Here is a 23552-nt window from a genome sequence, read left to right on the forward strand (position 1 = left end):
ATATGTACTCTTACTTTTAGTCAAGTTCTGGTGAGTTTTATGAATGCAGATCCTGAGTTTCTTTGACTTACTCTGTGCTAGAGCAGGTCGGAACACATGCAACCTTCAACTTGCTTTGAGAAACCAATGAACTTATTTATGCCTAGTTAATATGAGAGCCATGTACGAAGCATGGGGCCCTGGTCTTTGGAATTTTAATGACATCTTAACTAGGTACTGAAGGTGTGTTGTTCTTAAAGTGGCTAATAGTTGCTTTTTGATACACTACATCACCAGTTTGTATTACAGGCCAAAAGGTAGGGTACTTTATGGGTAGTGTGTGTGTGTGTGTGTGTGTGTGTGTGTGTGTGTGAGTGCACACATATATGTGTTTCAGTGACACTACAAATAAGGAAGTGTGCTGGCATCCTGTATGTGTTTTGGTGAATGTATATACAATATCTACAAATGCACAGGGCTGTGTGTGTGTGTGTGTGTGTGTGTGTGTGTGTGTGTGTGTGTGTGTGTGTGTGTGTGTGTGTGTGTGTGTGTGTGTGTGTGCATGTGTGTTAAGTGTTAGTTCTGAGGACCCTGACCCCAGCCTCCTGCACTCGGGGGGCGACTTGGTTCTCCGCTTCCTGATTGGTCGAGCTCAGCGCTGTCACAATCTGAATCCTCACACAATGCTCGAGTCTGAGAGAGACAGAGAGACAGGGCTTCGATCTGCATTACAGTCACTTGCACAAATGGGTGTTGTTTTCATGTTCAATGTTTAGCAGCAATTTACCATTAACAGTAACATTTTTTTTTCAACAACAATTGATGTAGAGGCTAAGGGAAAAAAAGAAGAGAGAATGGGGTAGCTAACTATAGATGGCATGTTAGGAGCTAACTAGGACTCTGTTTTCACGAAGCTTGACTTACTAATTTCACTACAACATTCTATGAATATAAAAACAATTGTTTGTTGTTATGTTCTAAAAGCTAGCCTATACACATTAATGATTCATTGATTGATTGACTTTGTGATGGCATTAGGTCAAATGATAAGATAATCCAGTAACAATTAGTTGATAGTAGCTAACAGCGACACTATGTAATGTCGATGCAGGTGCCAGCTACACATGAATGAGTCCACCCAAAGCCCTATTTATGGCGTTATGTCTTATGTTCTGTTTACACTCCCACCAAAATACAGTACAAAACAAACAAAAAAGCATTAATAAAATATTTTTTAAATCACAAGAACACAAGAAAGCAAAGAATATCATAATACATGAGCCAAAATCCCATTCTACCACAAATAATTTAACTGCATAAGGTAAATCCAGTTTTTTTAATTATATTGTAGCATTGTATTTAGTTCACTCTTAAGCAATAAAAGCACTGGTATTGACATTGTAACAAGGTCAGCTGTACAACCATTTTCTGTTTTCAACTAAACAGGACCTATTACATATTCTTCGTAGACCTCCTGAAGTCTTTGTAGGGGTAAATATTATTTTTGCATTGAAATGTATGAAAGTAGCATATTTAGGTAGTCTTGATAAATGTAAAATGTAACTTATGAGATATCTGCTAAACTACTTTCAATATAGGTCTTTCTAAGACTTAATGTCAAATTATGAGATACTGGACAATGTTCAGAATTACAATGAGAACTTCATCTTGGGAACTTGCAGGACGATTCACACTTCACCTAGTGTTTTACCTCCAATATATTTTGTTCCAGGTCAAAGTTTGCCCTCTCCTGTTCAAGTGTGGCAGCTTCTTTCTCAGACATGGCAGGGTCTGTCATGTCAGCAGGGATCTCAGACCCCTGTGAGATAAGGTCATCGCTGCGATCATCAAGTCGCTCATCAGTATTAGTGCTGACCACGTCTGGCGTACCACTGTGAGAGTGGTCGGTGGTATGGCCCTCTTCCCCATCTGAGACTGACAGGTTCTCTGAGCTGAAGGTGGACACTGACTGGCACTTGGTTATACTGGTGGGCCGTCTGTAGATTAAGGTGGTCAAATCAGTAAGCAATTTATAAAATAAAAGTCCTGATATTTGCATGCTTATCTGAAAATGGTAGCTGGATTACATGCTTTCACTAAATAAAAAGCAACAAAAATTGACTGTTCTATTATCAGATGACATTATGAATGGGAGGGGTTTGGGGATTCACTGAATCCCCACTGTATTCACTGAATATTCACTCTATTCACCACCCAACACTGGAATTCTTACAAGCCATAAATAACTTATTTCTTTCTGAAAATCTTGACACTCTTAACTTTGACCTTGTTCTCTGAGGCACTTATTTTGATAAGCCATTACAAACGTATTTCCTCTTTCCTGGCTTTACCTGTACTGCCCTTACATGATTCACATTTGATCTTACAAAAAAAACCCAAACAAACAACAACACCACATTGGCATCAGCAAACCCAAATCCTCGATGACTCCTCAGAAAAGACATTTCTCAAAAATACTTGCCTTATTACTTTGCATTGCTCCTCTAGACATTTATCCATCATACTGCTCCAAACCACTAATATCAATCAGTCTACTCAAAACAGAGACACCAATCTTTAGACTTTTGTATTTTTCAGATTTATTTAACAGACATTATCGAGCCAACTTAAAGCTAGAATAAGGTCTAAGTGACTGTCCTGGGCTCTGTAATATGTATCTAAATATTTCTCCAATGTTTCCACCAAACTTTTCTACAGGAAATGGAGAGCGGCTTTAGAGAAAGGATTGGATGGAAGGCATGGGATTGAAGGGAAGGGATGGAGCTGAGCATCTAAGGAATTTAGCAATAACTTCAACTTTACTTACTAGGTTAACTATAGACATACTATAAAGGAAGTCTTACCGTCTCCTTGGTAATTCCACTTCACTGTCTACCTCTCCCTCCTCTTCCTCTGAAGACACACCCCGGCGCTGAGAGACATAAACACACATAAAATGACATGCCATTATATTTGAGGTGAACAGCACTCAGTAACTGATAGATATATAGTATATGCGTAATGAGTGTACCTGTTTGCGTGTAATAGCTGCTCTGTATAGTATAGCTGATGGCGTTAGATGACTGCCACTAGCTCCCCTTGGTAATCGCACTGCCCCGCCTCCTTCCTCTCTCTCCTCACCCAGAGTGTGTCCCCTCCCCACAGCAACACCCCTCCCACAGCAGGGCGAATCAGGGCTGCTAGAGAAAGGAAGCGAGGCCGCATCCTCACTAGCTGTATCGCTTCGTGGTGGAGTCTCATCTACTCCTGCCCCGGGTTCAGAGGTGCCTATGGCTCCACCTCCAAGCCCCTCACATGTGTTTAGATTGCTAGTGCCACCACTGGCACCAGCCTCAGCACCATGGGTGGAGCAGAGCAGATCTGGACTGGAGGAGGAGAGTTTTAGAGGGGGGGTGTCCAGCTGGCCTCCCCTTGAAGCAGCACCTGCTCCTGGGTCAGGGGTAGGAGTCCCACTAGGGACTGCAGAGCCAGATGTAGGTGTCTCTCTCTCTCTACTAGAGGCTCCAGTGGAGTGTTTGGGTCCAGAGAGGTCACCACTGCTGCCTCGGCCACCCCTGCGATGGCGAGTCTTAACCCTGCGGGCACGGCTCGGTGAGGTGGAATTCCGGTTAGGACAAGAAGGGACGGTCACCTGCAGCACACCAGGGTCCATTTTAGGGAGAATGACCTCTGACCTTAGGAGGTCAGGTCTGGTTATAGAGAGAGAAAAAAAGAATAATTGGTTGGGTGCCTGTAGCTGGGTACACATTACAGAAGAAACAGCAGTGTGCTCACCACATCAAATCCTAAAAACCAATGGTTAAAAGACTATAAAACATGTCTTAGCTAAGTGCCAAAGGACACCCTTTATGAGCAGCGCTAAAAACAGAAGGCACTTACCTCTTGCCATGAGAAGGCAGCTTTTGGGGTACGTTCCTTTTTTTAATGAGTTTGTCCACTGTGTTTGAGGGATGATGTTTGAACAGGCCAGGATATTTCTTATCCAGACACTGTTCCCTCCTGCAAAGACAGTAGTGGTATCTCTGTAGCTTGTGCCATTTGGCAAAGGATCTAGATTGCTGTTGTTTTATTCAGGACATTTATGATCCCTTCTCAGTTGAACTTTTCTCAGCTGAAACTCATAATGCAGCCCAAACCATGAGCCAGAAAGATAACAAAAATGCTGAGTGAGCCTACACAGGTTTTTACTGTGAATTATTTCTGTAGTACTCCTGAAAATTCTTTTTATAGACATTCTTGGGGTTCAGATGAATTTAACTAAGGCATTTGAATTTATTTAGGTGATGATATTTATGGAGTTTTTTGTTGTTGTTTTGTGTGCATGTTTCAATGTGTTTTACCTGAGTAGTTCTTTCTCTTTGAGTTCTAGTTGTAGCATGACAGCGTTCAGCTCCATGTAAAGATTGTTGGCTCTTTCCAGCTTCCTCTCATAATGTTCTCTGATATCCAGAGCATGCCTGTGTGATGCAAGTAATAATGACGACATCATTTCTGCTTGCAATGCAGCTTATGGAGACATAGGACATTGGACTGGGCCAAAAAACATGATCTAACTGCTCACACTCCATATTGCCATACATTTCTGCACAAATTACAATACTTTTCATAAGGCTGCCTATTTCCTAAGACAACCTACTGATGTTGCATCACTCAGTTTCTTTGCATGATCTGTACAATACAGTTTAGACTTTTTTTCCCTCTCTGAAGCCCTCTACAAGTTACAAAATGTTCCCGCCATTTTAATTGGCTCCAGAATCATTGGGATCGGTTAAAGGTAATGATTTTAAACATGCTTTGGTAGTAGGGTAAGTAACAGCCTAATCACTAAGGGATTACTGTTTTCCAACTTGCTTCATTTTTAACTTTTCTATAAGATCATTTGTATGAGAGCAGACTAAGTCGAGGTCTATGTAACTCAAAGAAACAAAATTCGGTATTGTCAGGCTTCTACATACTTATTTGTTTATGCTATGTGGAGAAGACCTCAACGCTGCTCCTTACCAAGAGCAACTTAACTGCTACAACTATATTTCTGATAATGCAGCTGAATTCTAAGTTTTGTGCTGGGAATCTGAAACAACCTTGTGTGTGTGTTTTCTTATTTATCTTGAACCTGAATTAGCTCGTCTGTCAAATAAAACCTTGTGGGTGTGTAAGAAAATGGGTGTATTCAGGTGAACAGTGTTGACGTATTCCAGTTCCGGGACTCCTCATTCCCATAAAATTAAAGTCAGTGTAAAAAAATACAGTTACACAGTTAACAATTCTTTTGCTTTTGGCAATGATTTTAAAATGGAAGACTTTTAATGAAATATCTTGGTTGTTTCTTGTTGCTATGGTGCTGACCTGAGTTCTTCACGTCGACGGTTAATAAGCTCCTCGTCCAGTCGGTGCAGACATGTTCCTTCAGATTTGATCTTCTCAAAGTGCTGCTTTACCTCCTCACGCCACTCAGCCTATTCCCAACAAACCATGCGAAACACAGCAGACACATAACAGACACACAAATCAGACACGGGACACACAGAAGAGATGCCGCATTTGGGTCAGTTGGTCCTATCACAACATGTCTGACCCAATAATACAAAATGCTGCACTGGGAATCTGAAACACCCACTTGTGTGTGTGTGTGTGTGTGTGTGTGTGGTGTATGTATGTGTGTGTACTACCTGTGATTTGAAGTAGGTCTCCTGTGGGGTGGATAGTACATCGGCTGAGGCGATGTCCAGGTGCAGCAGAATCTGTCTGAATGAAGGCCTATTTCTGGGCTTACAGTTCCTACACACACATCGCACACACATCGCACACACATCGCACACACATCACACAAACATCGCTTTAAGATTTGATCTACACCTACATTATTGACTGATTTTTAACTGCAATTAATAAATAACTCTTGTAAATCAAGGCATTCACATACCTTGATATAAATAAGCCATGTGGTATCATATTTATCATCACATTTACAGAACTACAGAACTTATTCAAATGATCTCTGAAATTACTGTAGATCTGTCCTTGTGTTTGATTCTGCCTTACACCAGATAGGAAATTTCCCCCTTTCTGTCTTTCTCTCAGCATTCTTAATTTTCAGGCTGTTTTCATTTTGATAAGGAGTATCAATGTAATTTATGTAGCCATTAGAGTACAACCTCAAACCTGACCAGAGTGGCTTGCTCATTAAAAGTCCATTTTACTGTAAGAACCACAACTACACAGAGGTGTCTATAGGTGTGTAAATATGGATATTACAAGCCACAGCTTCCCTCAGCCTTCCCGCACAGTGCCTTTTATTTTGACTGATCATGCTCACCAGCATTGTTTGAGAAGAATCTTGAAGCCATCAGGGCAACTTTCGGGGAGGGGCAGCTGCAGACTGTTGTTACCCACACCCCAAATAATGGCCGACGAGTCCACATCTTTGTAGGGGATCTCACCTGTGAGCATCTCCCAGAGAACCACTCCAAATGACCTGCAAGGAGACACCGGGGGGTGGGGGGTGTTGGTGGTAGTGGTGAGATGCAGCTTGTCAGCAGACACATGGACAGAGGAGTGTCCATGTGTCTGCTAAATAACTAAATAACTTAATGACTAAATAAACTTAATCTCACTCATTCACTCACAGAACCATTCACATTTTTTCCACTGCCGTAATTATTTCACTCACACTCATTCACTGATACTCTCACATAAATTCGCACCAGATGTCCACTTTCTCTGAAACAGGCTCATTCCGTATGACCTCGGGGGCCATCCAGGCTACAGTGCCAGCGAATGACATTTTGGTGCTCTTATCCCGTAACTCCTTCGACGTGCCAAAATCTGAGATCTTCACCAGGTCATCATGGGTGATCAGCATGCTTGTGATAGAGAAAATGTAAAATGTTTAGCAATTAACCTTAACCCTGTTGTTATTTGTAAAAGACAGGCTTAACACACTAATTTCATTAATTTCAACCAGGCTTAAACACACTCATTTTAAGTTACCTAAACAAGGTAGGTCTGCAGTGAATTGGAGTGTGTGAAGTTTGTGCCTTCTCCAAATGTGAACCTTCAGGTTAGGTTGGTAGGTATTTATGTGTCACCTTTGTCTGTAACTTGTCTGCAAGAGTAACCATGTTACTGTGATATTCTGCTTCTTCCTTAGGCAAACTGATGGCATATTCCTATCTGTATTTTTAACCACATTTCAATTTGCAGAAAAATAAATAATGAACATTTATCAAAATGGACTTGGTATGGGGAGGAACACTGATACATGGTGGTGCTATAAAAATTTGAACATAAAATGTATACTTACTGCAGCAGACAGGTAATTTGCTTATATCTTAAATGCAACAGACATGGATTTTGTCTGCATGCAGTGACTTTGCACTGACGTCTTGTGGAATTGCCAGTGCTGTTATAATGGAATTTGTGTGGCTGTGTCTGGAATTGTATATGTGTGAAAGTGGCACTCACTTGGGTGATTTGAGGTCTCGGTGAATGATCTTGTGCAGGTGGAGGTAGTTCATGCCACCTGCAATACCCATGGCCCAGTCAACAAGTAGCGAGGGCGTGATCTTACGCCCTGCTCTCAAAACTTCATACAGCTGCCCTTGTGCACAGTACTCCATAATAATGCAATAGCATGGAGCTTGTGTGCACACCCCCCTACAAAAGGAACACACAGATGTAGACAATTAAATGAAATTCTCAGAAAATTAACCAGAAAAAAAAAAAGAATCTATGAATTAAAAAAAGTCACATGGCTTCCCATTATAAGCTGTGAAAAAGTACCATAGCTACACAATGACCTATTTTGAATTTATTAACAAAGAACATTGCAAACATTGATTGTATGGGTGAAATCTTGTGATATTATATGAATATTTCATTTGCTGAATTATGCAGAAGTCTAATAATTCAGGTTTACAAAGTTAAAGTCATGCTATGATTCATTGTTACCAAATTATTCTACCTGCTGCTTTGACCTAATTTGAAAATCTAGGTGGCAATGTGTGTGCTAAAGCAGGCAAAATGGTATGTTAAAACAGATGTATAGGTCTGAGGTACTTCAGGCCTGTGAAACGACTCTATACTTGCAAAAATCCATTTGTTAAGAGAACACTATGCAAAAAATATATTAGTGATGTGAATTTTGTGATGTGAGTCAAATATTCCCTTCAGCTAAAAACAAAAACACAACCAATTCTATGTTTCTCAATGTGTACAACTCAAAATTATGTGCAAGTATCTACAACATGGTACATAACCAAGTATGCAGAAGATAACAAAAATTGGCACATACAAGAAACATAACAGGTTAGTTAACATAACCGGCAGATGTAACATGCTGCTGAATAGATGGTGATAGTGTAAACTTTGTAAACTATCAGTCATTATACTGCTTATTTATTTTGTATGCTTTACTAGTGTTTTATAGCTTCAATTAGGGACAGCATACATTTTCAATCTTGCTTCTTAATTCATAGAGTGTGATATGTTTTGTACTTAAATGAAACTCTTAAAAACAGAGATATTTTAAAATCTCTCTTGGAACAGAATTTTGTAATATTGATGTGTCCTAAGAAAGACATTATAAGAAAAAAAAAAGTTTAATGACCACTCATTAATGACCAAGCACCAATGCATTTTAATTCACCAAAGGTCCATGTGTAGTTACTCACTTGAATGTGATGATGTTTGGGTGCTTGAGTTTACGAAGGTGCTTAATCTCTGTTTCCTTTATGTCTCTCACTTTCTTCACGGCCACCTCTTCACCGTGGAACTTGCCTAGGAACACGGCTCCCTGTGCCCCACTCCCCACCCACTGGAGCTCTGATATCTCCTCAAACGGCACTTCCCAGGATTCTATGGGAGCCAATTTAGATATTGATTTGTTAATTTTATCAAAATGACTCCACCAGTTTTGTCTTAGATTGCAGACCTACAAAAAATTTTTTTTTTCAACTGTCCAATAACCTTCTTCAAAAAACTGCAACTGGAAACTATGCCTTAAATTGGTTGTAATTTACAGTTCTGTATGCAAGGTCTGGTGGAGTGTTAGCCAAGTAAGTTCTGACTTTTTCTTTCACCACTACTCACCCTCCTGGCTCTGTTTGTTTTCTGTAGAATAGGCTTTGCCAATCATGGTCCAGACTGGCTTTAAGCAGCCAAACAGTCCCTCTAGAAAACCTCCTCCTCCTGCCTGAAGCCTAAAGCTTTCCGATTGGCTGCGGACAGCTCCTCCCTCTGCTCCACCCTCCTGCAGCTTCAGCACACTATTGGAGAATTGGGCAGGCTCATCACTAGGAGTGGGGCTGTTTCCTCGTGTGTGAGTGGTGCTCCCATCCCCGACAGGATCGATTGACAGTACGTTGCGGAGAACACATTGTGTGGGGGTGAGTTCAGTATCAGGAGTGCAGGCAGGTACGTCAGAATCTGGCCGGCGGTACGGGGTCTCAGATATCGGGGTGCTGAATCCTGAAAGGGTGGGGGAGGGGGCACACTGCTCATGGACGCAAGCCATGGGCGGCCACACTCATCGAAATCCCCCAAGATCAGTGGCCGTTAAGGTTTACACAAACCGGCTGAAATGCTGTCTTTCAAAACACCTAAGGAGAGATATGAAACAGTGGATGGGGTGATCAGAGAAAGGAACAAGAAGATGTAATTGGTAATAGTGGAAAGTAATATAAAAAAGTCACCTGGAATAGCAACCTTAAAACAACTGACCAACAGATGTTAGGCTCAATAAAGTATAATGTTGAAGCACTTAGCACTACTTTAGCAGCAGTGGCATTTACACATCTATGTTTCCCAACTTCAAGGACAGAGACCCCTTGTATTGCACAGTTTAATATTTCCTCTGCTTTTACACACGAGAGTCAGCTCACAGAGGGCTGGACAGTTATCCAATGGTATGACTCAGGTGTGTGAGAATCTGGTGAGCACAAAACCATTTGGGCATCACTGAGTTAGATACTAACATTTTGTGGCTGTGGCCTGATAATAGCAGTAATGTTACAATCAAAAATTTGTAGTGACAGATGATAGTATGGCAGTGTTTATTATTATTTAGAGTAACTCTGAGCAATAGTGATGCATATGATAGCATGCAATAATGTCAGCTATGATAATAGAACCAACAATTAGATAGATAGGTATCTCACTATTTATGGTTATAACGTGTGTACAGGTTCAATTATAACATACAGAAGATACCATCAGGCGATACAGCGTTCTGTACAGTAAGCGTATCATTCCGTCTTCTCAGTACTACGCTATTTCCGTAAGGTGGTCCAAACAAGCGAACCTACGTATCAGTCGTGCGTACGTCATTTCAGTTTCCGCACAATACGATTAAATTGCATAACTAACCCAAGTGCAGTACGTGTGAATGATTCTTTCTTATCCGTTGAACGTGGACTTGTAGGGTGGATGAGAATAAACATTACTACTCGTATTTTCACGCGCGTACATATCACATGATGATGTATGTATTTTCACATTGAAATATTACCCGCAGCGAACTAACAACGGCGCTCTATGATATTGCACCATAGCTGGACTCCCATGTCCCCGCGAAAAATGAAATAATAGAAAAAAAAGACGGTACGGCGTTTTACGTGTACGCATTTGCGTAAAACAGGAAGACGATGACACTGAAAAAACATAACCAACAAGCATCAATGGCCAATGTAAAATCATTCACCCATGCGTTCCACAGCAAACGCAAAGTGCCGCAATGTCTATATGAGAGGATACACGCACGCACACTCTATCTCTCTCACACACACACTCACATATATACACACTCGCCTCGTATATTTTCTCGCACATTTTAAACAATCACGTTGATTCTGCTGACGTTCGGAATTTATGCTACACTGCTACATTGCGCCACACCACTGATTAAAACCGGGCCACTGACAAGCCGCGGTGCTCGATTGTAAGTTTCGCGTATAGATGATAAAACATTACCGTATCTCACGAGCTTGGTGTTGTCGCGTTGTCAAGTGAGGGGTGGGATCCGATTTTTTTCTCCAATTCCGGCTGCGGTGTTATTTCTCTGTATATCCTCTCTTGTCGTCTTTCCCCTTTTTTTTCTTGGGAGTCCGCGTGAGTTCACCCGATTCAGAGCGCGTCCCATCGGGCAAATTGCCTTATCGATAAACTGGGGGGACTCGGTCCGCGCGGAGCGAGAGGGGGAAGGAGCTGTCTCCTGCCCGGTGCTGAACTGACGTCACGCGGCAGCGTAACTCCCGCAAGGGGGCGCGAATGTTGCTCGAGCTAAAATGGTGCTGACTCCGAGCAGCGTTGAAATGGCACTGGCGCTCTACCTGTGAATGCCAAAGTGGTTGTCACTATAAATAGACCAGATAACAACCACACCGCTCCACACTCTCTTTAAATTAACGTTACACGGCTATTTGCAATAAACATGTTTCGTCATTAAGGTTTCTTCACCAGAGCTGCGTTTTGTTTATGAAGCTCTAATAATCACATAAATACCAAGGACAAACCTGAACATGGAACAGAAGTATTAGATTTGATTTAATGTAATGGCATTTTACCAAGTTAGGGGGCAGTCTAGGCCTGCAAGAGTATTGAAACTTATTTGCGTTGTATAAGGTTTGGATCATATTTGTCCCTCTTGGAGTGCCGTAGTTTAGAGCATGGCGCGGTTTCTGGCGCAGGACTGAAGTGGAGTTTGGTTTGTCAGACTACTTGCTTTGCATTTGAGTTTATTTTTTTATTTTGAGGACAAAATTACTAGTACCTCCGGAAGTACAGACACGATATTAGGATCATAGTTCATGCTTTTTAAAAACTAAACTACATAGTTAGTCGCAAGTTGTTTAGCTAGCCACGATGGCTAGCTAACAACAACGTCTGTCCGCTTGCTATCTAATATTAAAATGTAAATAAGTAGCACGCTAAATAGCTAGCTAGCTAGCTGGATAGAAGTGAAGGTAGTGGACACAAAGCTATTATTCTGTTAGTGTTGAGTAAGACCAATATCATGTCCACAGCTGTACTCCATGTCGTGTAGACTGGCATTAACTATGGTTTTGTATCTCACAGGATCTTTGAATCATGTGTTCCCTTGCGCTCTTTCCACCACCTTTGCCGAGTGGACAGATTACCTTATACGAAACAAATAATGAATTTGTTTCGGGAAAATCACCAAATTACTACGAGAAACAAATAACACAGGTAGGTAGGTAGCTAGTTTGTCAGTTAACGTCCATACATAGAAGTCACTTCTGGGTTATTCCAGTTTTCTCATAGCTTTCATTTCTTTTCCAGACGTGCTGTTTTAAAGGCATCACTAGTTAACTATCCGTAAGATTCAAATTTAAGACTAGAATGACAAAAGCTCCATTGAAAGGATTTCTATCCAGAGTCAAGCTTGATTGACATTTGTCTGGAAAGCGTCTACACCCTGTTAATAGTTTCTCGCGGAAATGTGTTGTGACGGGAAGGAAAGTGCGTTAAGAATTTGGCATTAGCAATGCAAAATGATATTGGGAATACAAGATGTCGATATTTTAGTAAATAATACTGCACACTCTTGTTAATTTAAGTACATGATGAGGTACTGTTCAAGATAACCCCAAAATGTCCATAATTGCTTATAAAATGTAATTATGAACGTTTCTCTTGGTAGCAGGTTTTGTAATATGCAACTGTGTTTTGACTGATGAAGATGCTTGAACATATTGAAAACATGTAACAACACTTAAAACATTCTGTTGCTTAATCTGCTGTGCTACAGTGTATATGTATGTTTGTCTTCCTGAAAATTGTTTGCTTGTCTTATTTATGCACATTTTAGCATTGGGACCCTCCTAGTCTGTGTTTCCATAGGGAAACGCTGAAGCCACATAGCCGACCAGAGAGCAGTAGTAAAGCAGCTTTCCTGGATCACAAAGACACACTGTGGATGAGGAGTGCAGGAGCATGGTACACATACACTAACAAAGTACCATTTATGAATGTTAGAAAGAGCTAAGTGTATTTTGTAGCTTTAATGGCTGTAGAAATGTGTAATTTGGGGTATGCTATGGTAGTTGTACATTAGTATTCTAGCTATATGATAATGGTATCAAATTATTGACTAGCACTTCAAGACTTTCTAAAATCCCCTTTCTACCCCTCTCAACAATGTAGGCGTGATGCAGGTCTTTCTGGCCTTTTGGATGAAATCACCAACAGTGCTGGTAAAGGTGTGTAATTTGTTTGTGCATGTGCCGGTTAGTGTCTGTCTGTCTGTCTGTCTGTCTGTCTCCCACCCACCCACCCACCTCAAGCATAAATATCTTTCCCCCAGTGCCAAAGTGGTTGACAATGAGTTCTGGATGCATTTTGGCACTACTGCGATGGATGTCTTCATTCCATGGATCTCTCTTCCCACATCTTACAGTAAGCATTTTCTCTGCCTGTAAAATGATTTTTTAATTTTTATTTTTGTCTGAATCTATAATCTATTTTTTGGCTATTTACTGTCTGTTGGTGCATGTAAAGATAAGAGAAGTTACCCAGCCATAATCTAAATATTGTTTGAATTCAATATACTCTTAATATCATTAGTTTTAAATTTGCTAGCTGTGTGATTTTCACATCCACTCTGAATGTCTGTTATATGCATAAAGCTAATGTGATTTCTCTTGTCCCCGTCAGTTAAGTGGTGAGGAGATGGTTGCCGAATTTTCTGAAGTGCTAGATTGGTAAGCCCCCCCCCCCCCCCATTCCATGAACATTAACATATATTTTGTTGATTTTTGTAACCTATTTTCCTATTAAGTACTATTCCATTTAAAAGGTGAATTCATATGCATTAATGACACCTGTTAAGAATATAATGATGGATTGTATAATAACCATTTTGCATGAAGGCAAAGTTAGTCTAGTTAATTGCTTTGGTCAATTTTGAGACACTGATGTGTTAAGGGAATGCTGTCAGTATGTGCTGTTGATTTGGACAAACCTAATGAGAAGTTTAATCTTTGTGGCCATAATAATTCAGTTAACATTTTATAATGGAACAGTACAGCATGAAATTCTAATTTCATATTCTTTAAACTACTGATACTTCTAACCAGTAGGTTATGTAAAGTGCTTATGTGCATACTTAGCATCTTGAAAGTTAAGTACACAGCTATGTCAGTGCCCAATATGGGTCAGTGGCTACACACCTAGGATGCTTAATATTGAGACCAATACCAAGCACTGCATCTGATTGGCTGAAACTTCACTACTGAATTCATCTGTCAAATCATGCTTATATAAACATTTAGTTGAGTTTTGTTTTAGGCTACATTTTACTGGACACATTTAGTTCAGTGTTAATGTTTTGTGTCATTGGATAATTAACTTGTATGTTTAAATTTTGTTATTAATCTGTTAAGAACTATATACTTTTAAAAGGTATTATTATACAGTATGTTATTTTCATCACACAGTGCAGTTTAACACCTCCCCCTTTCTCCTCAGGCTTGACAGTGCTGTGCGGAGCTTTGCATGGCATCCTCACACAGACAAGTTTGCAGTAGCCCTTCTGGATGACTCTATTAAGATCTACAATTCTCGGAGGTAGGTCAAGTAGTTAAATACTAAGAACAAAATTAGTCCTCCACTCAGGCCTTTGTAATATAAGGTTGGGAAATGTTTGAGATTGCTGTATGACAAATATTTATTCAAACATGCTAATCCCTGCATGTTCATTTGTCCCTGTCTTTACATCCACTGTTGGAGCAATTTCTTTCAGTGCTTCACCTGTGTTATCATTATCAGCAAAGAAATAAAATTCAATGCAACAGCACTAAATCTATACACAAAAAATTAAGCTGGCATTATTGTACACATGCAGCACCTGTGACATGCTCAGGAAGTAGTCTTATGAGTAGTGCCATGAGCCACACAGTGATGTTTGAATTAGCTAGTGCTTCAGTGTGAATTTGCCAGCACTTCAGTTTGAATTTCAGGGGAACCAGGAAGGGTTTTGGTGCATGACTGGATGCTTTGGAAGGGGCTGGTCCAATTATTAGAGTAATAAATTTATTTTGGTTCAGAATGTTTTTTAAAAAGACTAATAAACTTTAAGAAACCTTTGTGGACACAGACAGATTTCCTTTCTTCTGGTTGTGTTGGATTGGCAACAGAAAAGTAAACCTGGATTTCGCAATAGTAACAATCAAAATATTTTAATCTAAATATTTTTAAAAACCTGTTATTTGCTGATTAGACACAGCGTTCTGAGGAATTGTTCTTAACTCAGGAAACTGCTTAATATAGTTTAGTGGTCACGGCATTAGTTGGGAAGTCATCCTTTAGATGCATGATGTTTTTAAGGTTCCAAAGAAGTAACCTGTAAATTCTAGACAGATTAAGCTTGAAATCGTTTCAGCTTTATTTATAAAGAAAATAAACAGCAACAAAGCCTCACCCAAAGACAAAAATGCTTAATTTCTGTGGCTAGAATTATACAACAGAAATACGACTTACTGAGACCCAGGCATTTTGCTAACCCAGTTTCCATTGTGGATCTGTTATTCATCTTTAAAAGTGCTTAAACAATATCCAACCTCAGTAAGGAGGAAAAAATGTTCTGAATGGAATAATGAGCATTGCATCTACCTATTTGCAAATGTGGCAAATGCTTAGTTGAAAATCTGCTTGTTTATTCAAGTACCTGCTCATTTGCATTTTTTTTAACTATATGAAACTAAGTTCACCCTCTTATATTTGTGTGAAAATACAGTATCTTTAGTGTAAAAAGCCAGAGAGCATCCTTTCATGTATTTAATTTTCATCTGAAATGTCCATTAATTGCATGCTATTCATTTTTCAGTTTCATGGGGGGGAAAAAGTCAGATATATATTTAACAAAAAAAAAAAAAGATTAGATATATAAAAAAGATTAGATATAACATAATCAACTGTCTTACTGAAGGTGAAAATCAAATGATTTTTTTTAAACAGAAGCAAGCATGGTCTATGCCTCACATTTAATTTATTATTTGAAAAAAATAACATTGATTTAAAAAAATTACATGTGTAAAATCGAATGCCAATACTTATGTAAATAACTCTTAATGTTTAATGCTGCTCCTTGTCTTGTACCTGTAAATGCTCCATCCACCCTCAGTGCCACGGCTCCAACTCTGAAGCACAGACTGCAGAGGAGTGTAAGTGCTATGCAGTGGAAGCCCCTGTGTGCGTCTGTGCTGGCTGTGGCCTGCCACACCTGCATGCTCATCTGGCACGTCGACCCCAACTCACTTTCTACAAGGTACCGCTACACACTTACACACATTCTTATGTAATGAGTCCTGTGTACCCACTTGAGTGATTCTCTCTCTCTCTTCCCCCCTGAGGCCCTCTTCTGGCTGTGCTCAGGTGTTGTCTCATCCTGGTCACTCTCCAGTCACTTCCATCGCTTGGTCCCCATCTGGTTCCTTACTAGTTTCTGCCTCTCCAGTGGACACTGCCATGATGATATGTTTCAACGATGATTTCTTATTTAGTTTAATTACACAGTACCAAACAGAAATAATGTGTATACTTAATGGAAGGTCATGATACAGTTTAATTTATTCTGATTAACTCTGCATCATGAGGTATGTAATGTGATGCGATGTGTTGCTATTGTGCTGTTTAGGTATGGGATGTGGCTGCAGAAATTTGTGTTCCACTGCAGCGCGTAGGGGGAGGAGGAGTAACAAATCTGTCCTGGTCACCAGATGGCAGTCGACTCTGGGCTGCCACTCCCTCTGCCCTCTTCAGGTACACACACACACACACACACACACATCAAGACTGACGAGTCCATTAAAAATGTTTCTGCCTAGTTGCAAACCACCTCTTTTTCTCCAAACCCAGTCCTGCAGAGTACAGTAACAGTTAGCACAGGTGTGTCCTCATAATGTTTAATGATAACACTTTGTTCTCAAGCAGAGTCAGTGAGTGCCTGAAGTATCATTCCAAAGACAGCTTTGCAGTAGGCCAAGACAAAGTAGTTTCACTCAAGCTGTTGGCTGAAAACCATAATACTGATGACAGCTACACATTTGTACTTAATCTTACTCACTTGTACTCATTTTTCTGTCACATTTGGTTTGTGCAGGGTTTGGGAGACCAAGATGTGGACCTGTGAGAGGTGGCCTTGTCTAAGAGGGCGCTGTCAGGTGAGGATTACATTGTCATGCACTAATAAATAGTTGCTTATGTTGTATACGTGCTATACGTGGTCTATTGACTATGATATAAAACTTGCTCTCAGTATCTCATAATTGTGCATTTCATATGGAATTTTCAATGAATCTGCATTCTGAGATTATAGGAAATGAGTTTGTAACCTGGTGTTTAATGTAAAGAGTACACAAGTGTAAAGTGTGTTGGCAGCTATTAAAACAATATATGGTCTTCTGGAAAGCATTATGGGTAAATAGGTCAAAGAAGGTCCCCCCCCCCATCCTCATGCGGTTGACACACGTGCCAGCACGTGTTTTTTTTCCCCCTAATGTTTTGCAACTTAAATCTGTGCCAGACTAGTGTGAAAAGATTAGTGGTGATGGAATTTTGAACAGACATTTTAATTTTAAATGTTTTTTTTACCCCCAGTGGTACAATTGCTAGCTATGTTTTCTTTTTCACCTCTTTCTCTCTCTTTTTGTCCAGGCTGGATGCTGGAGTCCCGATGGAAGTCGATTGTTGTTTAGTGTTCAGGGAGAAACGGTGATTTATGCGCTGACCTTCTCACACATGACTGGTATGGGATGTAATCATGTTGTAACGCAGTTGCTGTTAAATCATATTAGTCTGCTCTGTTCTTCTTTACACTCCATAACCAAAGTTTGATCTTAGTAAATCATTTATCACTACTCATTGTAGCATAAAAAAACTCTTTTTAGTCTCCTCAAGACAAGATCCACTTCCAATTCATGTACAACGAATTTCAGCAAACTTCGTCTTCTTATCTGTGTTATGTGATGAGAGATGACACCCTTCCTGGCTTGTAGAAAGGGGTTTTAACACAGTTTGCAGACTTGGTAGTCTTAAGATGAAAACCGCTGTTTTCCAGCTGACAGGGATGAAAGTTTGCTTCTTCTCTACGTAGGTTTATCATGTTCCCTTACCTATTCATTCTTTTAATTATGAATTGTTATCCAAATACTGGAGATTATTAATATATTTTGGTGTGTAGCTGTTGAGTAAGGCGGTTTGATTTTATATATATATATATATATATATATATTATGTAAATAAACATGGAAACCATCTCTGCCAGGTTTTGAACATCAGACCTAACATGTAAACAGCATAAAGATTGTTAATGGCTTTTGTGATCATCATTAGCAAAACATGGGCTTCTTCTACTCTTGGTTAATTCAAACTATAATATATGCAAATTTATATACTGTTATCTATTTATATCACCTGTTTCAGGAGGACCTAAATCTGCTGCTGTTGTGGCTGACCTTTCTGAGACCACCTTCACTGGACTTGACAGTGACCTTAGGTAAGCTGTGTCTGTGTATTCAGAGCTGTAATGTGTACTTGGAAATGTAAAATGCAGTATTTCCTGTCTCTCTTATCCCAGGGTTGGGGGAGAAGTTCAGTCTTTGGCCTGGGATCCCACTGGCGAGAGGCTGGCTGTGCTCCTTAAAGGTGCAGAAAATCATGTTCTTCGGATTCAGTAGTGTGATGTCAAATTCTGATCACTGCTGTCAACAAAAGTGTCAACAAAAGCACCCACCAAGGCTGACGTATTGAGAAAATGCCTGCAACAGATGCTATAAACATTCCTATAGTAAAACTTTAAGCAAGGGAAGTGTATTACTGCTGTTCTCCATTTTTTAAAGCCATTATCAGTATGGCATTTTAAACTAAACTGCATGCAAACTGAGTTACACAGTTATTGTATTATTGGTGCTCCAAGCAAAATACACATGCTTTTGAACCACTGACAGACTAGGTATTTAAAATAAATACATTTTGATAACATTACACTGGATTGTAGTTAGTTGGCTATATGCTTCTAAGCCATTTTCATTTACTTTACAATGAATAACAGCATATTGCATTCCAGTACATCAGTGGAACCCTTAAGTGTAGCAAAATGTGGCACATAAGGTTTATCATGCTCCATTATATCATTTCTGATTGTTTAACGATTGAATATGGGTGGATGGTGGATAGGAGAGTCCATTGTAGTTCTTCTCGCATTTCACAGTGCATCAGTAACAGGATAGCAGGCAGTGTTTTTACGCTATATGGCCAAAAGTATGTTGACATCTTTCCTAATTGAGTTCAGTTGTTTCTGCTTTTATTGTGAAATGTTAGACCACACAAACTCGCACAACTGGGTTGCCAAATACTGAAGCATATAGTGTGTGAAAATCATCTTTCCCATTGCTCAATCCTGAGTTCTGACCTGTCTATGGAATCAACATCTGACAAACAGATCTGATGACACTGGAGCATAATGAAATGGTTTTCCAAGTTTGAGCAGTTGCATAGAAGCCTATGTGCATAACCAAATGTGGTTTGGAGAGGTTTAAAGCACATCACCACTGGACTCTGTAGCACTGAAAACGTCTTCTCTGAAGTGGTGAATCATGTATCGCTATCTGGTTGTCTGATGGAAGAATCAGGGTATGCCAGGAGTTATGCTCCCTACCAGACTGCATAAAACTAACAGCAAAGTTTGGTGGGTGGATAGCAGTTTGGTGGCTTTTGTTCAGGGTTTGGTCTAGGTCCCTTGCTTTCAGTGAAGGGTAATGTTAATGCTACAGCATACAAAGATATTTTAGGCAATTATATGCTTCCAACTTTGTGGCAACTGTTTGGGGAAGGCCCTCTGTTCCAGCATGACTGTGGCCCTGGGCACATCTTCCTGTCCAGCATCAGGACCTGACCTCACATATACCATTTTGACTGAATGGGCATTCTCACAAATGCACTCCAAAATCTCCATAACGCCCCTGGTGTGGTGGTCAGGTATTCACATAGTTTTGGCCAGTGTACCACTTACCATAATGATTTTCAGTATATAGAAACACAGAAACACATTACCTCTTTCCTTCTTTCACTGGTCATCTTCACTAGGTAATGCAGAAATATCCAGTCATCCTGCTATCATTGCTGTGTTTAAAACAAGATCCAGCCCCATCTTTGAGTTGCTACCTTGGTGAGTATGATGAAAAAGTTAAGATATACCACCCTGTTTTTGGGGTTTATTTTTTGTTTGTGTCAAGTATTTGTAACACATTTTCAGGTCCATGCTATCCAGAAACAACCAAGACACCAACATCAGTATCTTAAAGCATTATAATGTCAAAATGGACAAAACCTTGGACAACACCTCACACTTGCCTATTACATGACTGACTGGACTATAAATTGGAATTAAAAAAATCCACAGTCCTACTATCAATCAGGAACTGCTATAAGGGCACCAAGTCAACCGGAGTTTTCATGTTGTCAGTCTCCAACTTGATTAATTTGTGGCTCTGGCTACACTTGCCTGTCAATCTCTGTTTCAGCGGTTTTGTAAGAGGGGAGGTGGGGGCAGAGCCTAGATTGATCCAGTTCCATTCTCACTTCCAACATGGTGCATTGCTCACAGTGGTAAGTACAGTGCATGTGTGAAAGGTCTTAACCATGCATTTTTGCACATGAAATATTTATACCTTATGCATTACATAAAATTGCAAAAAAAAAAATTGCATTAGCCCAATTGAAGGCATTAATTTGTAAAGGCATATAGCCATGTGGCGTGGTCGTGATGTGAAATAACATGAATGTAAAAAAAAAAAAAATGTATATATATACACACACATATATATATAATATACACACACATATATATACACACACACACACAATGAATAAAACAAAATCCAAATGTGACTAAGCAGTTGTTTTTGGTTTATCCAGTTCTCCTGGTCACCAGTCAAACAGGTTGTTCATGATTGAATCATTAGGGTGTGCTGATGGAAAAAAGTGTCTTAGTTTCTCAGTCACCACCTCTCTTTAAAAAAAAAAAAAAAAAAAAAAAAAAAAGCCTGAATGTTGCTAAATGCACTGAAAGTAAAGACAACCTTACCTATGAAAATTGTTTTAATTTCAGTGTTGGGCTGTCCAAGATGACTTCACTAATTTTGACAACTCTTATCTTAGTCTGCCTATTTGTGAATTATCTCTGTACCAGGTCTCTTATCTATTTTCACCTCCAACTGTCAATTCTGCAGGAGGCATGTGGGGAAATTCCACCATAGTACTGGAAGAGAAGATGTCTAACTACAGGAAATGTGTCTTGTGTAAACATTTGAGTTCAATGGGACAAATGATTATTCAAAACAAAAAACAAAAAAAGTTAATTGCTCAGTGGTGTGAATCATATGCATGGAATTGCTTACTTATTGCTCATTTCTCTTTGCAGTGCTGGTCTAATGGGCGAATCTCTCATGTGCCGTTCTACTTTGTTAGTATGGGGAGGCCACATTCAGGTGGAAGTCCTCCACTCCCCCACTTCACCAGCAAGACAGAAGATTATAGTACACTCACACTCTACACAGAACAAGTCTCATAAACATATTTGTTTGTACTTTTAAGCATCGGTCTATACCCAGTAATTCGAAGGTTTGCACATGCTAATAAATATTAATCGGATGAAGTTGTATTATTTTTGCTATATCACTGGTATATGAAAGCTTGTGTGTAAAAGATTTACTGTGAAGCTTTGTCTATCCTCCATTCTCAGTTTTCTTTGAAGCCTGAGCGAATATACATTCACAGGGTACTTCAATATGTCTTGTACATGCATTATATCTTTTGTGTAATTGTAACTGATTAATCATACACATTTGTAACCTTTCCTCTAGCTGGATCACTACTGGTCAGTCTCTAACCACAGAACCAATGCTGACTAGATACCACCTGGTTGGCAGACTGGGTACACCAGTGAAACGGCAGTGGTACTGACATGGTTTTGTTGTGGCAGTATGACTCTGTTACAAACAGCAGTGTTGCTGAGGCTTTATGTCTTTGTTGATGCTGACCTGAGAGTGGTCTGCTGTCCCACATATTTAGTTCATATTCAGCCTGTTAATTACAGTGGTTGCAGTGGTGCCACTTCACTAAATAGGAGAAATTAAAAAAATAAAATAATTTAAATAATAAGGGTAAAATAATTTAAAAGTTCTGCACCTCTGGAATAGCCTAGCTAATAAGCAAGTAAGAGAATGTGAGCCCCATGCATATGGTGAAGGACAGTAAATGACAAATCCAAAGTTTGCATATTTTGTTTTAAAAAGTACTTGTTCCATTTTTGATTTAATGTAAAAAAACAACAACAAAACACTTGCATAATATGTCAATGAACAGTCTCTAAAAGAATGTTTTTGTTGTGATGAAACAGATTGAAGTGCAGATGCTTAGTCACTCAATCTATTTATTTGGCTACAGTCCACATGTTTGATGTGAGAAGAAGGGTGCATATACTGCAAAGAGCATCTGAGAAACTGAAGAGCTTTATTACTGCTAGTCATTCTGAGGCCCTTGGGAACATTAATGCCATCCTGAATTCTGAAGAGATATTCTGGAAATATAATTGCATCTACCAATATACCACGTCTAGGTTAAAAATTGGTTTCAACATGACTGATCCAAAATGTGTTTTCTGAAGCTTATTAAACTTGCATGTGAGCGTAAGGTATATTTGGATGGTGCAATGGCGCAGTCTTCATTGTGATAAAGTATTACTGTGAATAATGTGCTACTTATCTTTGCTAAGGTAGACCACATGCTAATGAGGGGTTCCCATAAACATAAATAATTATGGAGATACAAACTCCACAGACTTTGAGTATTGACAACATATGCCCAAAAGTGAACTTTATAGGTACAGTTAGGAGTCTATAGATTGTCTTGCAAAAACTGCATTATACAACTCTAGCCCTTCAATGATCAACTCCTGAATAACACTGCAGTTGCTAGGATATTTATGGGAGGCAGATCATTGTTAAACCAGCATGGAAGCTTACATAAAAACTGCCTGATAACTGTACTTGATAAATAAGATCAACACCTGCTGCAATGTCATGGGCTAGAACTCCATTCTGGGAGTAAAAATCATAAAGAATAAGCAATTCTGGTTTAGAATCTGAAGGAATAACTTTTACACAGTTTCTAAAGCATGTGCATGAAATATTTCTTGGGCTACATTTAGCCCAAGAAATATTTAATATACATGCTTTAGAAACTGTTTACAGCCTTGCAGCCAATGGGAGAGCATAGTCTTGCAGGGTTTCTTTCTGTGTCAATGTGCCAGTCAAAAAACTTTCAAAGTCAAATGTATTTATATAGGGCTTCTTACAACAGCCATTGTCACAAAGCATGTCTGAGTCCAAGCCTCCAGCAAACGAGGGGGAAGGGCACCCATCATCCTCTTGTCAGGGATTTTGTAGGGTTATAGTCAGGTGTTATAATTAACCAATTATACCAAACAGGTGATAATGAACATCATTTTCATATGTAGCGTGAACCACAGTCATTAA

At 39.6% G+C, this 23552-nt stretch overlaps 2 protein-coding genes across 3 annotated transcripts; one reads left to right on the forward strand and one right to left on the reverse strand.

Moving 5' to 3' along the window:
* Positions 1-555: 555 nt before the first annotated feature.
* On the reverse strand, positions 556-11187 carry map3k12 (mitogen-activated protein kinase kinase kinase 12). The gene is made up of 14 exons (XM_027009814.2): positions 10969-11187; positions 9091-9599; positions 8673-8856; positions 7465-7656; positions 6705-6863; positions 6317-6475; positions 5670-5778; positions 5347-5456; positions 4341-4457; positions 3880-3999; positions 3011-3689; positions 2844-2911; positions 1691-1976; positions 556-672 (listed from the first exon to the last, which is right to left on the reverse strand). The coding sequence occupies exons 2-14, from the start codon at positions 9512-9514 to the stop codon at positions 556-558; spliced, it is 2724 nt and encodes a 907-aa protein (XP_026865615.1). The 5' UTR covers positions 9515-9599; positions 10969-11187.
* Positions 11188-11626: 439 nt separating this feature from the next.
* aaas (achalasia, adrenocortical insufficiency, alacrimia) lies at positions 11627-22711 on the forward strand. Of its 2 annotated transcripts, none has more exons than XM_027009815.2 (17): positions 11627-11701; positions 12073-12204; positions 12827-12954; positions 13162-13217; positions 13322-13413; positions 13672-13718; positions 14485-14583; positions 16139-16282; positions 16368-16488; positions 16652-16776; positions 17117-17177; positions 17671-17761; positions 18439-18511; positions 18593-18660; positions 20101-20182; positions 20538-20622; positions 21437-22711. In XM_027009815.2, exons 2-17 carry the CDS (start codon positions 12085-12087, stop codon positions 21584-21586), a joined length of 1542 nt encoding a protein of 513 aa, XP_026865616.2. In that variant the 5' UTR covers positions 11627-11701; positions 12073-12084; the 3' UTR covers positions 21587-22711. The 2 variants fall into 2 exon arrangements, with proteins under 2 accessions (XP_026865616.2, XP_026865617.2); XM_027009816.2 differs by lacking the exon at positions 11627-11701 and adding an exon at positions 11708-11960.
* The last annotated feature ends 841 nt before the right edge of the window (positions 22712-23552 follow it).

Source organism: Electrophorus electricus, chromosome 18, assembly GCF_013358815.1.
Source record: "Electrophorus electricus isolate fEleEle1 chromosome 18, fEleEle1.pri, whole genome shotgun sequence".
Classification (NCBI taxonomy): Eukaryota; Metazoa; Chordata; class Actinopteri; order Gymnotiformes; family Gymnotidae; genus Electrophorus; species Electrophorus electricus.

Bases quoted from the DNA above. Each gene is read 5' to 3' on its own strand.
- map3k12 (XM_027009814.2), bottom strand. From the start codon at position 9,514: ATGGCTTGCGTCCATGAGCAGTGTGCCCCCTCCCCCACCCTTTCAGGA. The intron at 5,779-6,316 runs GTGAGCATGATC...ATGTGTGTGTAG, and splicing joins ATTCTTCTCAAACAATGCTG to GAACTGTAAGCCCAGAAATA. The intron at 673-1,690 runs GTAAAACACTAG...TGTCTCTCTCAG, and splicing joins TGGAACAAAATATATTGGAG to ACTCGAGCATTGTGTGAGGA.
- aaas (XM_027009815.2), top strand. From the start codon at position 12,085: ATGTGTTCCCTTGCGCTCTTTCCACCACCTTTGCCGAGTGGACAGATT. The intron at 18,661-20,100 runs GTGCAGAAAATC...CATCTTCACTAG, and splicing joins GCTGGCTGTGCTCCTTAAAG to GTAATGCAGAAATATCCAGT. The intron at 20,183-20,537 runs GTGAGTATGATG...TCTCTGTTTCAG, and splicing joins ATCTTTGAGTTGCTACCTTG to CGGTTTTGTAAGAGGGGAGG.